Genomic DNA, 15,096 nt, shown 5'->3' with positions numbered 1-15,096 from the left:
GTGCGTTTGCTTTATAGAGCGAATGAAAAGCAAATTACAAAGTCCCTTTAGGTTGGCTAAAAATGCTACATTAAAAAAATAAATCCAAGCCGCATGCATTTTAGCTCCTTTTTCAATTTTTATTTTTTTTTTATTTATTATAGCAACATATTCAAAATGTGATGGTCAGATTTATGTTGGAACCCGCAAGCATATTGTAAAAGCTTATTCTGAAAGATTCAATCAGGAACGAGTTTAACGTGGCAAATGGGTATCTGTTCTTTGACTTGGTGAACAGAACTGGTTGAAAACAGTATTGCAAAGTAGAAGTAAGCAGAAACAAAATGTATAGGGAACATATTATGACAGTGACATTTAAACAGTAGGTTTAAGAAGTGCGTGCGTGTGTCCGTGTGTAAGAGAGAGACGCTGTGCGTCCAGGAAGGATTTACTAAGGTGCTCCCCAGTCAGGCGCCAATTCGTTCATCGTTTAACTGGTGAAGGGAGGGAAGCCGGAGCCGGTGAATACCGTGGCTCTTCAGAACCGCTGTCATTTCTCTCTCTGCATCTGCGTGTGCGTGTGTGTGTGTACGGAGAGGGATTATCTTTACGCACGCTTTGCGGAGCGCACTTTTGGTGATGCATTCAGTCGGGAGATGTGCAGCGGGGAACAGTGAGCGTCAGCACGGACATTCAGCTGCATAAGCAGTGTAATATGGAAACTGGGTTCCGGCTGGTTTGAGGGCACCGTTTCTGCACATTTCAGGATTGCGGTTTATTGTGTGCATTATGTATTTTTGACGAATGGTGCAGAGTGAAAGTCAAAAGTGCGCAACGCTAAACAAAGGATTTGAGGGGAAACGATAAAGAATCTAATCCTGACACCCTGTTTTTTTGTCGCTCCCGTTTGGACTTGTCAGGACTCGGCATCCATGCCCATTCTGCTTCTGAGGATAACGGACAGGAACTGAACAACCGGGTTTTTAAAGTGGAGCAGGACGAATCAGTTGGTGTGGTCGTGTACAGGTCCATGTGGATGGAAAGAGAATACGCAAACACAGTGAGCGGAGCTCATTCCGAAATGTGACATTTTCCATTCTGTCTCCCATCATACCTGACAACTGTGCGTCTGCCTTCGTTCTCGATCGGATTTGTTTACGTTGATTAAGGTACGTGCTGCTCGCCTTGTAGACCATTGATTGATGAGAATGAGTAGGGGGGTTGGTGTGTTACATCTTTGTGGACGTGGGAGCATGATATGCGTTCAGGGGGTAGACTCAAGAACCCACAGTGAATATTGGTCTATTTGACTGCATCTCTGTGTTGTAAGAAAGCTGTTTCAGGGCTTATCACCACGGAGGTGGAAGTTGCAGCACTGACAGCCCTGGGAGAAAGGCGACGTCGATGCACCAAATGCATACGTGTGTACACGGCACAATGTAGATATGTTGCAGAAACATAGCCTACATTTACGCACGGGGTTTGGCACACGTGGCCTTGACCTCAAGGGGCATTTGACCAAACCATTGTTAGGTTTAACTAAAACGGTGTCCATGGGGCACATCATTTTTGTGAAATGTATAGACTGATTGGCGTTTTTTCTCACAAGGTTGAAACCCTGGTGTCTTCATAGCTGCGCCTCCATTTTTATCCCACAACACACTGGGGCATTTTAGGAGTGTCAATCAATGTCCCCGTTAGTTTAGGGGTTAGATGCCATTCTTTATTTTTGGATCTCTTTAAGTCTTTTGCGCGCGCGCGCGCGCCCACACACACACACACACACACACACACACACACACACCAATAACAATGGTCTTACTGCTGCCCCCTCAAACAAACACACTCTTCTGGAATCCCCCAGGGACCCCCAGGGAAAACAGCATTCTGTAAATGTGTGTTTGCTTTACGGTGCTCCTTAGGTCAGCTAAAACCAAGGATGTCCCCTTTAGGAGACATGTCCTTCCCACACTGGCCAGAGGCATGACCCTGGAATGGTCGTAAAAATTGACAAGATTATGCACTTAAATGTCTATTTGAGTCCAATTAGAAGAGAGGATGTTTTATATAAATATATGTCAGGTATTGACTGTTTTTGTGTTAGTCAGTAGATGGATAATACATGATCCTGAAGCCACTGTCAGTGCAGTATTTGTGTACTCAGAAAGCTCCCGGGCCTATTTTGGAGTGTTCTGTTTTCCATCATTAATCAATATTCAGCAGAGTGGAGCAGTTTATGCTCAGAGTGTGCCTTCATGAGTTAGTTAGCGTCCTCTTGGGAAAAGAGGATGCTACAGTATGTCCTCAGGGCTGATGCCATATGTACCTTGTTTGGATGATTGTGTGTGTGTGTTAGAGACAGCTTTACACATGTAAGAGAGCACATTTTACATACAAGGGAACTTCCCAGCATCTCCTTTCATATGTGCATGTGATCATGCTCTCACCCCTCCTCCCCTCTCTCACACACACACACACACACACACACACACACACACACACACACACACACACACACACACACGCTCCAGGCACAAGGCTCGTTCCAATTTTTCCTCCCATCATCCGGCTGCTCCTTGTTTCTGCACCTCTGATCACTATCACACACTTTAACCAAATCTGATCTCAGTGGGCTCCTTTGATCAATTTGCCTATTTATCCCACTCCAGATCTCATCCCAAAATATGCTTATTGATATCACATGGATGCAGAACACATGATATTGGAGGTTTTTATTGTGCCTTTTTGGTTTGGGAATGGAGTCATATCATAGCAACCAGCTCAATATTTGTTAGACAGAGAAAGGGAGTAAGGAAAGGGGTGTAAGGGCTGAGATTAAACACTGGCACTATTAATTGCCAAGTCAATTAGCATATGGTCTTGCTGTGAGCCCAGCCACATGGTAATGAGGCCTAATTAGGATGGCCGGGATGTCTGAAGAGACTGGGGAAAATACTTCCACTGTCAGTTTCTTCATGAGGACACACGGGAGCCATCTTTTTTTCCCCCCGCAGTTTTCCCCTTCTTTTCCCTGCTGACTTAGAGGCCTTCTTCTTTCTAAAACATCTCGTCACTAACTCAATTTTAATATTTTAGCACAACTACCATGTACATTGACATCAACTGCATTCCCCCCATATCTTTATTCTTCCTTATCCTCTCTTTCCCAAATTATAATCCATCAGTACAAGCTGAAGATGACGGGTTATGCTACAGATTCGTACAAACCAGTGGCAAAGTCAAGCAGATCAGATGATGGAATCCATGTCTTTGTTATTTTATTTGAAAAAGAGAATTACATAGCTTTCCAGTGATGAGCAGAATGCATTACTCTGCATTTACTCAAGAAAAATAGATCTGGCTGACAGCTAAATCCATCAAGCAAACGACAGCATGAATGGACAGCAAAGGCTGTTCCTGCATTAACTTTATCAGAGCATAAAAAGCTGTGGCATGTTTTGGATCAGAGATAGGTTTTCTTTTTTAGTGTACATGCACAGAAGGATTGATCAATCATTCAACTTGTGAAGGGGATGGGACTTTAAAAGTTTGCTGGAGTCAGAAATGTGCATAAAATGGAGGCAAGAAAGATTTGCCTTTCATCCAGCTGGTCAAAGAAAAACAGGAATCAGAGAAGAAGAAAGACATATTTTTGTAGCATATCGAATATCTCAGCTAAGACAGACCTCTGTGAACCTCCTCGGTTGTTTTGGACCACACTTACTTAAAGCCAAAGTAAATCTCATACAGTCAGACAGAACTTCTCAACATACTGGGTCGATTTATGACTAAAATCTAAACAATTATGTAATCCTAGCTACTTATGTAAAACATCAATTTATTCACTGTCAGTAAAGTAAAGGTCAGTTAGTGCAGAAAACAGCGGATGAGCCGGGGGTCACAAATGGCGTCATCAGCAAGCAGATGCCTCCACAAAACCTACAAATGACCTGCTCCCCAACAGCTGGATGAATGTGTTCTCAACCATACATCTGCTCACTAACACATTTTCTCCATTATTGTCCCAGTACTCTAATTGAAATTTGTAGGACAAAAAAAAAAAATAGACAGTTTTGAAGTGAGTCGTCAAAATGCAATAATCCTCCCAATTATCACCACAGTAATTGGCAGCATCTGGTTATGTGCTATGTCTGATAATTATAGGAGGGTGTAATTGTACAGGATGGCTCGATAAATTTCCCCATCCATTCTATATTCAGCTTGGAGCAGATCTGAAGGACTGCAGTGCTGCACGTTTGCACTTTCATGCCTGTATTTCTCTTCAGCTGTGTGCGAGAATGTGATGCCCCCATGCACACATGCATAATACATGCAAACGAACTTAATGTTATATTTGCATGTAAAGAGAGCCAGGACACATGGGCATTGTGCCAGCATGTGTGTGTGCGTGTGTGTGTGTGTGTGTGTATAGCAGTGACACGTGCAGCATGAATGCATGCAAACCCACTATGTGCAGAATACAAACCTAAGATGGACCTCTGAGAGCCGGCACACTGCTTGGCACTGAGGTAGATGATGGCTGAGAAACAGCAGCCATGCAGCAGATCTGGCAGGATCTAGATCCTTTTCCAGTTACATAAGATACAAAAGAAGAATAAACGCAAGCGGGTGGGAGGGAAGGAGGTGGGGGTGAGAGTGGAAAAGGAAGGGGCACAAGAGAGGAAGAAGGAGAAGCCAATGTGGAAGGAAAAGGGTGTTTGGGATCAAGAGAGTGATAGGAAGAAAATGTGGGGATAGAAGATGTGCAAAGTGCATCTTTCACAGCACATCTTCAAATGTAGCAGAGAGATGAGACCGCTCAGCAGCTCTGGAGAAGAGATGGCATTGAAATCTGACAAAATAGAGGATTTCAAATGGAGGAAGGACAGAAATGGCTGCATGGATCTGAGTGACAGAGGGAGAAACATGTCTAGAAAGATGGGAGGGATGAAGTCAGGGGTAGATGAGATGACGCCAGCCTCCTCTGTGCTGCTCAAAACGGAAGGCCTGGCCACTCTCTCTCTTTTTCTCTCTCTCTGTCTTTCTATTTTCACATGACTCATTATAATGAGAAATAAGGAAAAGGACTCAAGTATGTGGCAAGTGTGCTGTAGGTGTGTGTTATCTACAGTATGTCCTGTATGTTTACATGAGCGTGTGTGATTTTGCACTTGCATGTCTGGCTAACTGCATGTGTGTGGCCACTGAAAGCCCTCTGTGTGCATCCTTCAGCTTTCAGTTCAGTAGTCTGCCATGTCACACTCAAAAAGCAGCCAGGGCAACCATCTGTACAAGTGGGAGTGACAGGGTGAGTGAGTGAACAAGTCACTAATGTGCAGGACACAAGCCCCAGTAGCTTGCTGCTGTTTCCTTTTGAAAGTGTGCACATCTCTCAGCTGTGTGGTTTTACAGGCTCTGTCATTAGTGACAATGAAGGTGGTGAAGAAAGACAAAAAAAAAGAATAAAAAGGACAGAGGAGGAGCCCTCGGCTTCGCTTGTTGAGGATGAGTGAATCCTCTCTTTTGTGTTTTTGTTTCAGTCCTTTAAAGATGAACAACAACATGGTGTTAGGAGTAAGCTTGAGTTTGTCAGGAGTGTACACATCTGTTTTTGTGCCATCTATGCAGGACTGCATGGTAGTGTAAGGTGTTTTCAGTCTGTGCATGAAGCTCCAGCACAGTAATTTTATGTGTGTTTTGGTGACTCATCCCTCTGTAAGTACTGATTGATGTTAATGTAGACCAATAATAACCACTGGCTTTGCACTGCTGCATCAAGGAGGGAAGGAGATGACAGCAAACAACAGGATGAAATAACAGCAGGAAATTAGAGAGTGAAGAATTTTAGAAATGAGGAGGCGTGAAGAAGAATTTTGGTGGGTGTAAATCCCTGAAGGATACATAAAAGAAGTCCAAAGAACATGATTATGCACAAACCGTACACAGATTAATATGCACACATGCATCCACTGTTTCACTCTCTGGGATCTTGAGGAAATAAACAGTGATACTTCGCAAGTTGCTACCTGGAAAATGTTTCCTTTGACGGTTGTGAAGACAGACACATCAAAGCTTATAGAGATGAGTAGTGTATGTGTATACATGAGATTGAGAGCACCTTGGTTTTAAACTGCCTTAGATGCCATATTGGTAGTCGCCAATCTCTTAATGAATGTGGTCTTCTTGGATGGGAGCCTATATAAATACTGTGTTTTACACAGGAAAATACTGTATAGCCCTTCCTGTGCAAAAGAGGCTTGTCTGAGTTCAGCAACAGCAATAACTTAACAGCGAGAAGTTGTGAACCAAACATTTTAGCACCCTTTAAATAAATACTGTATGCTTGAAATGTTGTGACTAATCAGTTACATATTTACACATCCAGCATTTACAGAACAATATAATTAGTATGATTTCACACTAATCATAATGTGAATGAAATCCAATATTTGCTCTCTTTTAGCACTGTGTTTGGTCTCTACCTATTCCTGAGGGAGATATTTGGCCCATTAGCTGCCAAATGCAGCACTAAATTAGTAATTTCCAACTGTGTATTTCATTCTTTCGTATGTAGATATTTGTTGAGCTGAAAACTGCTCAACACTGAGTTTAAACTCTGTAAAGCTCCATAAAGCAACAGCTGCAGATAATTCTCTGTAGGTCCTAGTATCACTATCCCTTTCTGCAGAGCCACTAGACTTCCTCCCACGTCTGTCCTTTTTTTTTTCCCTGGTGATAAAATAAATCACTGTGTCTAGGTCTGTCTCCTTCTAGCTGTTTGCCCCATTTAATAAGCTCCATGCTGGAAGGACTGTGTGTGACCTGTAGAGCTGGCTGGTGTGTGTTTAAAGCTAACACTCTTCTGATGGCCTGGCTGTGTAACTCTCGCTGACTTACTGGCATGGAGAGAAAATGTAAAGCTAGAGATTGAGGAACAGTCCATTTGTGGACATCAGGAGATTTTTTCTTTACGTCTGGACTACAGCAAGACTGAGGTCCTTTGAAATAAACAAGTGTGGCTTCACGCGTAAAGTGGATGGATCAGTATGCGTGCGTGTGTTAACGGATTGTTTAATGCATGAGCCAGCTTGGAAAGAATTTCAGAAAGCTTAGTGATGTAGTGGAGAGACACTTGACAGTAATCTGGCAAGAAGATGTGTTTTTCTGTGTGTGTGTGTGTGTGTGTGTGTGTGTGTGTGTGTGTGTGTGTGTGTGTGTGTGTGTGTGTGTGTGTGTGTGTGTCTTCAAATACAGATCAACCTGTCATAAAACACACGGCTTGTCAGGTGCAGTGACAGCACTGATCATCCCAGCAAAGACCTCAACGAAAGGGAAAAAATGTGTACTTGTATGTGTGCGGCTGTCTGACAGTTGAGACGAATAAAGAAAAAGGTAGACTGAGACAGTACAGTGCTATCATTTTTTTCACTGGGACACTTCTCTCAAAAGTACACATTTTTATTTGTGCTTGAAGCGCTGTGTATTTGTCTGCCGTGTATTATGCATTGTCTCTCGACTTGCTAGATGCCCTTAGATGCCTGATAGTGAGTCAAACTGCTTGTACTCGCTGCTGTAGTGCCTTTCTCCCTCTTTTTTTTTTTTTATAAAAATATGCATGATGCTGCAGCTTTCCTGTCAGTGCTCTGGCAGCTGGTTCACTGAACAAGACAGAACAAATGATACACCGGAAACTCTCTTTAGAAAAATCTGTAGGTGCTTTGTAGGTGCTTCGGACCTTCCCTCTTTGTAAGTGAACTGAAGGTAGCTGACCTGGGTGTTTCTGGGTTTTCAGGCATGCAACATAATGAAACATTCAAGCATTGAAACGTTTAAACAGGCGGTGCTATGGGCTACTATGGGTAAATCAGGATGTGTGTGTGGGTTTTGTGTGTTCGGAAAAGCCTCAGTCATGCACCCTGCATGAACTACTGGCCTTTGTTTCCTCTCTAAAACACAGCAATGGCCAATTGTCTCTATTGTCAATTGCAGGCGGATGATTATTGTGGGAATGACTGCTCAGCGCTGTAGCCTTACAAACATTTATTACCAGAATGACTCACTCTTTTTCACTTTCTCTCCCTCTCTTGCCTCCATTTCTTTGACTTTCTGCATTTTGTTCCCTCCCTGCCCCCTGTTCTCCCTATCACCTCCTTCTCTGTCCTCTGTTCTGTTGACCTCTCAGAGATGGCATTCCTCCCCGTGCTCCTCCTGCTCCTGCTGACTGTTGCTCATCGCGCCAGCAGTCAGGACTCTGGTGACTCTGACGCTCTCCCAAGAGGCTGTGGATGGGGTCTTGTGCGTCCCTACACCCTCCTCTGTGACCTGGACTCCATATGGGGTGTGGCTGTGGAATCAGTGGCTGCTGGTGGGGTGCTGGCCGCCATCTTGCTATCACTAGTTCTACTGTGCCGTTTACGCCACATCAGTGAGGCCGAGAAGCGCAGCGGTGTGGGACCCATCCTCCTTCTGCTCCTCGGTATCCTTGGCTTGTTTGGCCTGAGCTTTGCTTACCTGATCGAGCAGGACGAGTCATTATGTCTGCTCCGCAGGGCCTTGTGGGGTCTCCTTTTTGCCATCTGCTTTTCCTGTTTGCTGGTGCAAGGTGTCCGTCTGCGCAGACTGGGCCGGGAGCGTCGGAGCCCTGGTGGCTGCGCCCTGACTGGCCTGGCTCTGGGTTTGAGTGCTGTGCAGGGCATCATTGCCGCTGAGTGGCTGCTTCTGACCGTGCTCAGGGAGGGAAGAGCTGCCTGTCAGTACCTGCCTCTGGACTTCTCACTAGCCTGTAGCTATGTGTTAGCTCTTCTACTCGCTGCGCTGACTGCCGCCTCTTTGGCCCTGTGTGGGAGGACGCGTCAGTGGCGCTGCAGTGCCATCTGGCTGCTGGTGACCTGCCTGCTGTCGCTGCTGCTGTGGGTGGCCTGGGTGGGCTTCTATCTGTACGGCAATGCCTGGCTGGGGAGGTATCCAGACTGGAATGACCCGGCACTGGCCATCGCCTTAGTGGCTCAGGGCTGGCTGCTGCTGATCTTCCATGCCATCCCTGAATCCCACATCTGCCTAAGACCTCCGCCACAGCCCACTGCCCCAGATTACTTTGACACCTCCCAGAACTCGACACGGATGAGGGAGACCAGCTTTGATGAAGACATCCCTCTCTCTCACAGGCAGTTTGTAGAGAACCAGGGCTATGGATACACAGATGAGAATGCTGCAGGTACTGTACCATACAAAACTTTATAGCGGACAGGCACAGTACTGGATGTGCACAGGCTGGACGAGGAATATAGGCCATAGTGATTAATAACAAATGTTTGCAAGTTGCTACAAATAGGCACTAGAAGAAATAGCAATGGTGCAGGATTATGCAGCAAGTGTTTGGGTGTCTTAAAGAGAGAAAGTGATGTGGTAGGTGACGGTAAGTAATCTCTGTCCGCCTCTGTATCTTTCTGTGTATGTCCTGCCAGGCTTAAGGAGCAGTAGTGGTGCTGGGCAACATAACACTAACCCCGGTGCCAGGCCCAGTGCTCCTTTCCGCAGCAATGTCTACCAGCCCACTGAGATGACCATGATCCTGAACGGGGGAGCGGTGAGTACATCTGCCCAGTCACAGGTACACGCCGCTTACACGCCGCTCTCTCATTCAACCGCTCCGACAAGACTGCATGCACATTTGTGCGTTCCAGACCGTACATCATTGCACAAGAATGAGAGAGAGGTGTGAGTGTGTGCGTGCATTATGGGTTTGTGTGCGCACGTTCATATGTGTTTTGTATGTGTGCACAAGCATGGATAGGTTTGTCACAGATAGTCACTCATCTGACAGTGATTTGTGTTCAGGTGAGTGTGGTCAGGCTTCCACGTGCTCCTGTGTGTGTGAATAAACTGCAGTGCTATCTGTCCACTGAGTGATGCGACTGTCTGCCGGCCTGTCACGCCCTTCATTATACACAATGAATGGGTGCTCTGGCTGGCACAGGTGACCGCTTTCCAGCCACTGTGTTATGAATTAACTTTGCCACACAACAGTGCAACACACCACCACATACACCAGTGGAGGCTAAAGTGCTGAAGCAACACTCTACAGTGACTAAAAGATCATTTGTAGTCACTATTCCAGCAAGCCGAGATCGTAGCTCGGCATAGGGACTGTAGAGACTTCCTAAGCTGCTCTGCATAAAATATCATTAGCTTGCACAAACAGTTTTGCTGTGCACCTGTGTGAAAAAAAGGTGAGCTTATTTCTATAGCACGTTGAAAGGGAAGGGATTTGCATAAGATATTAAAGATATCAGATAAGAAAATCTGTTTTTAAAAACTGAGACTTTGAAGATTAAAGCTCAGAAAATTAAACTGTAGATAGCGAAGGGTTGATAGGTTTAAAAGACACACAACTAACTAAACAGGGCTAGAGTAAATACATGTGTAAGCATTACTAATGTCAGCAGTTAGATTAGCGTAGCACAAAGACTGAAAGCAGGGGCAACAGCCAGGCACTGTTAAACGGTTAAACCAAATCAGCGTCCCAGCAGTGGTGATGCCTGGTTTTGTTTTCCTGCCTACCAGCACAATATGTTATTCATTGTCATTTGTTACTATTAGACTGAGCCAGGTTCACTGTTTGCTCCTGTTCCTTGTCTTGCACTGAGCTAAGTTACTAAGCTACTGGCTGTAACTTCATATTCAGCATAGAGACATGAGAGTCAAGTCAATTTTATCATCCAACAAGTGATTATAAAACGAAAAGTGAAACCGCATCAGGTACAACACAAACAAACACACACGCGCGTGCCTGAGGATGACAGTTTGTGTTTTAAGATGGCAGGGGAAGTGTTTCTGGAGATCTTGTCCAGCTTTGTGGATTGCCACACATAAATGTTGCTTCTCCATTGTTCACCTAGAAATCTTTGAAAGTTAGAAACCTACTTGAAAGTCCAAAGTAAATAAAACCAAAACTTTAATAGTGAGGGAAGGGGTTAGGGTTTGGCTGACACACCTAAATACAATCTTTGAAAGCTAGCGTGTGCATGTGTGTAGAAGTGCATGTGTGAACACAGTATGTGACACTACAAAGATAGATCATTTTACAGACTTGATTTTTCCTTCCACAGGTGCCCTCTGCCCCTCCAACCTACACAGGAAGGCAGCTGTGGTGAGGGGGATGATTGGAAAGAGGATATGAGGTAGAAAATGAAGAGAAGAAGAGGATAGAGAGGGTGAGGATGGGTGGGTCCGGGATGAGGGGGCCACCTGGTTGGATTGAACTTAAATCACGAACGCCAACAAGGCCCTTTGACTCTGTGTACAGACTTTAACACTGACCGTGTGCCAATCAACTACTGTTAACTACTGTATGAGTGTGTGTGAGACAGAAAATATGGTATGGAATGGAGGACAAAGCTAAAGCTCTTCCAGTCCACAAACCTGTATCGAAGGGTTTCAAAGTGTGGCCAGCACGTAGCAAAACAAAACACGCTGACTCAGATCTGAAAATAACAACATGCAGTATTCTTTTTCTTTTTGTTTGATTTTCCCCTGAGATTCCCCTGAGACTACAGCACTGTAAGCATCCCTGAAAACTGTGAAATCTATTGCTTTTCTTTTTCCTGCTTTAAAGCTCTCTTCCTGTCAGTCAGGGTGTCTTTTCTGCTGCTCTTCGCAATGCTGGCGCTCAAGTGGAAGCATTTGGCTCCGTCCTCCATCCATCCACAGCATAGGTGAAGAGAGGGCACATGGGCAACTATGCAGCTCAAGCAGCGCCCTCTTAAGAAAGCATCCAGCCTCTGTGGGTGTGTGTGTGCAGTATATTAGAGGAAAAAGTGTGTGTGTGATCCCTACAAATGAACTCTACCACTCCAACAAACCTCCCCACACTGGACTGTTATCCCCAGCTTCTTCCCTCCCTCTCTATCTCTGTTTAAAGTCAACATTTCTCTGTATATATAACACTTAACCCTTCTCACTTTGCCTCATCCTCTGATCTGCATGGACACTTTGCAAAAACAAACTGTGAATCCCCGAACTGCGGTTGAAAAATAAGTTCCCATTGACCGCACACACAACTAAAGTAGCCTGAGGGACCTGAGCAGAAGGTTTATAAGATGCCAATGAACTGCTGCTAGATAAACAACAGAGTGGAGTGGATTCGGATTGGATGAAGAGGACGCCATTCATCGGTGGGGAGGCACTGGTTCATGTATCTAGGTCAGGCTGCTGTACTTCTCTCCCACATCTCTGTTGGCCACTGGCGGTTTGAACCAACCAGGACAAACTGCCACTTCATATCAGAAGGAAACGGAGCGAGGAAATGGTTGGAGAATAAAACAGTTCCTCCTGTTTTTAGTTCCTCTTTCTGTGTTTATGTGTGCGTATGTGAGTGTTGTGATTTTTATGCATGTCAGGCGTTCAAGGGGAAAAGTCAGAGTCAAGGTGGCTTTCTGGTGCTAAATATTCCTGCACACAACTACTCGGTGTGGCACAGAGCTACAGGAACAACAGTGATGCGGATGCGGTACTGAAACTTTTGGACTATATATAGAGCTGTGGCTGGTGTTTAGAGACATCCTAGAGCCTTGAGAAGATCAGATTTACGGTGCAAAGTAGAAAGTGGGAGATCAAATGGAGAAAGGAGGAAGGGGGGTTGGAAAGAGTGAGGAAGGAGATAGCAAGAGATGGTCCGAGTGGAGTCCATGTGACGATCCTCGGATCTGTGGGAGAAAATGGCTGCCCGGTCTGTCTGTCTGTGTGTGTTTGTGTGCTATGTGGGGGTGGCTGTGCTGCTCTGCTCTGTGTGGTTGTCGTCTTTATCTGGCAAAGTGTCTCTCTCTCCCTCCTCCATATCCTCCTCCTGTCTCTCTTTGGTTGGCCATAGCTCAAGTCCTCTGTGCCAAGGAGTCTTGTTTCACTGGAGTCTCCGTGTCCCTTCATCATAACACCAGCTCTCACCTGAGAAAGCTGTGTACATAGTAGTGCTGTAAAGCTTTGCTTGCTTGTTTACTTTTTTAATTTTAACTGTAGGATGAGTTTAGACACCAGCATCATGTGACCACCTTGAAAACTGACTACAACAGTTCTTATCTAGGGAGGGTTTTTTTTTTTACTTGCTTTGTGGTCATACACATGCTTGTTGTTACATTATGCTTTTATTCTTCTTTTGCTGGTGTCTTATTTTTTAAACGAGCATTTTGAAAATACTTGCAACCACTAGATATGCTTTTTTTCTAGTCTAATGTTCAAGGAATTTACAGGGGTTTGCATTATTTGTACCTCCTGCACAAGGCTCTCAGTTAACAAAGTGGTCCACTCTTTGCTACAAAAGTTATGGGATACATTAGTTATGGGAACATAGTTATTTTAATTTTTTTTTCAGGAAAATGACAGCGGCTGTGAATCCTTTCTGGCACTTCATGCAGTAAACAAAGACTTATTTTGAGAAACCGTAGGTATAATTACCAAAACAGAGCAGAGAGGGATAAACAAATTAACTTCAAGCCCACCGATAATGACTCTGGTGGACCCTGGTCTTACAATAACCATCGACTATAAAAAGATTACGGGTCAACACTTCACTGCTGGTGTATGTTTATGTCTCACCCACTGGCTAGTCTAAAATAGGAAGGGTGCTAGCAGGCCAACTCTGTACCCAAAGAGAGCTTGTCCAGCTATGTCGGGCTCTTTTTGGACTAACCCTGGTCCAAAATAGCCTAGACCCTGAATCCATGAGTTGTAGCCCACCAAGGAATCTGTCCTCAGGGTTTTAGATGATCAGCAGTAATGAGACAAAGCTATGGAGCTAGGGTGGGACATTTCAATTCTTGTCATGTTTTCACTCAATGTGACGTGCAAAAAAAAAAAAAATAATAATAATAATGTGTGACTTCGTAGATTTTGCACTTGTCGACTACCTATCTGTGCATGCTTACCACCATTTCTACATGTAAGACCTTTCTCAGACGTACTTTTGAATACTAACTATTTATGTAAAAGTCATGTGACAGCAATCATAATTTCAGTGTATATCAGATGACACACTTAATGTCTGTGCTTTCTTAAACACAAAACAGAGGTGGTTCTTGACAAGCAAAGAGATTTAAGTCAGGGGGAAATGTACCCCCAAAAGAAACTGGATCAACTTTTATTGGATCACCGGACCTAATAATAGTTAGCTTGAAGACAGGAGGTTAAAAAAAAGAATATCTTCTGACTGATATTGTCTCTGTGTTTAAAATCAAATAGACTGTGGTGAAATTTGCACAAAACTTCTACAGTAAATGTTCAGTTTGTCATCCCTGGGCAGCTCATGGAAACGCCCATCCTCCCTGGGTTTGACACGTCTTTGCCTGTCCCCTCCTGATTTGTCTTGCCTTCAGACTGTCCCAGTGGGGCAGCTGACAGCGGTGATATTGGTTTTCACAGCTGTGACTGTGCAGTGACGCAGCATGCCTATGTATAGAAGTTGATTCCCCGGATTAGAAAAAGAAAAAACTGTTAACTCTCATTTCTGTAATTGATTCAGGAAAAAAGGTTCAATAAACGTGTCATGTTTGTAGGTAACTTTTAATTTGGTGTAGTGTTTTTCTTCCCTAGATAGAAATACAAGGGTATTGTGAAATGTCCCAATAATAGCCCAGCCCAGTTGTTGTGATGAGTTAGATGAGAGGATCAATAACACTTTCCTGACAAATGGATATAAAGATACTTTACACAGGTTAGTTTAGCACAAATACTGGAAAACAAGGAAAACAGCAAGTCTGGATCAGTCCAAAGATAACAACATTTGTATCTCTAGTCTTCACTAATTACCATGGCCCATCTCTATTTAATTTGTACAAAAAGCAAACTCTAACAATATGTTCATGTATTATGTGGGGCTTATGTGCCGGACTGTTTCTATGAATGCAACCAGAGGAGACTCCAGCAAGTTGTTAAGTCCCAGCCAAGAAACAGTCTAGATGTTTGACGGTGTATTAGCAAGCTTTGTCACATATAGGCAGTGACGCTAGCCTTTTTCTCCATTTCCAGCCTTTCTGCTATCGGCTACATGTAAGCAGCTGCATGTGTTGGCTTCCTATATTGTAAACTGCACATATAACTGAATATCTAACTTTCAATAACAAAACA

General features: G+C 44.2%; 1 protein-coding gene across 2 annotated transcripts; it reads left to right on the top strand.

The window, feature by feature from the left end:
* Nucleotides 1-282: 282 nt before the first annotated feature.
* On the top strand, nt 283-14,536 carry gprc5ba (G protein-coupled receptor, class C, group 5, member Ba). Of its 2 annotated transcripts, none has more exons than XM_067478138.1 (4): nt 283-1,148; nt 8,162-9,193; nt 9,444-9,589; nt 11,088-14,536. In XM_067478138.1, the coding sequence occupies exons 2-4, from the start codon at nt 8,164-8,166 to the stop codon at nt 11,130-11,132; spliced, it is 1,221 nt and encodes a 406-aa protein (XP_067334239.1). In that variant the 5' UTR covers nt 283-1,148; nt 8,162-8,163; the 3' UTR covers nt 11,133-14,536. The 2 variants fall into 2 exon arrangements, with proteins under 2 accessions (XP_067334239.1, XP_067334240.1); XM_067478139.1 differs by having other exon boundaries at nt 285-1,148; nt 9,444-9,565.
* The last annotated feature ends 560 nt before the right edge of the window (nt 14,537-15,096 follow it).

Source organism: Channa argus, chromosome 15 (assembly GCF_033026475.1).
Source record: "Channa argus isolate prfri chromosome 15, Channa argus male v1.0, whole genome shotgun sequence".
NCBI classification, from domain to species: domain Eukaryota; kingdom Metazoa; phylum Chordata; class Actinopteri; order Anabantiformes; family Channidae; genus Channa; species Channa argus.
Note: the sequence above shows the minus strand (reverse complement) of the source record. Positions and strands in the feature narration are given on the sequence as shown.

Excerpts from the sequence above, each read along its gene's own strand:
- gprc5ba (XM_067478138.1), top strand. The coding sequence starts at position 8,164 with ATGGCATTCCTCCCCGTGCTCCTCCTGCTCCTGCTGACTGTTGCTCAT. Across the intron at positions 9,194-9,443 it reads CACAGATGAGAATGCTGCAG|GCTTAAGGAGCAGTAGTGGT; the intron begins GTACTGTACCAT and ends ATGTCCTGCCAG. Across the intron at positions 9,590-11,087 it reads GTACATCTGCCCAGTCACAG|GTGCCCTCTGCCCCTCCAAC; the intron begins GTACACGCCGCT and ends TTCCTTCCACAG.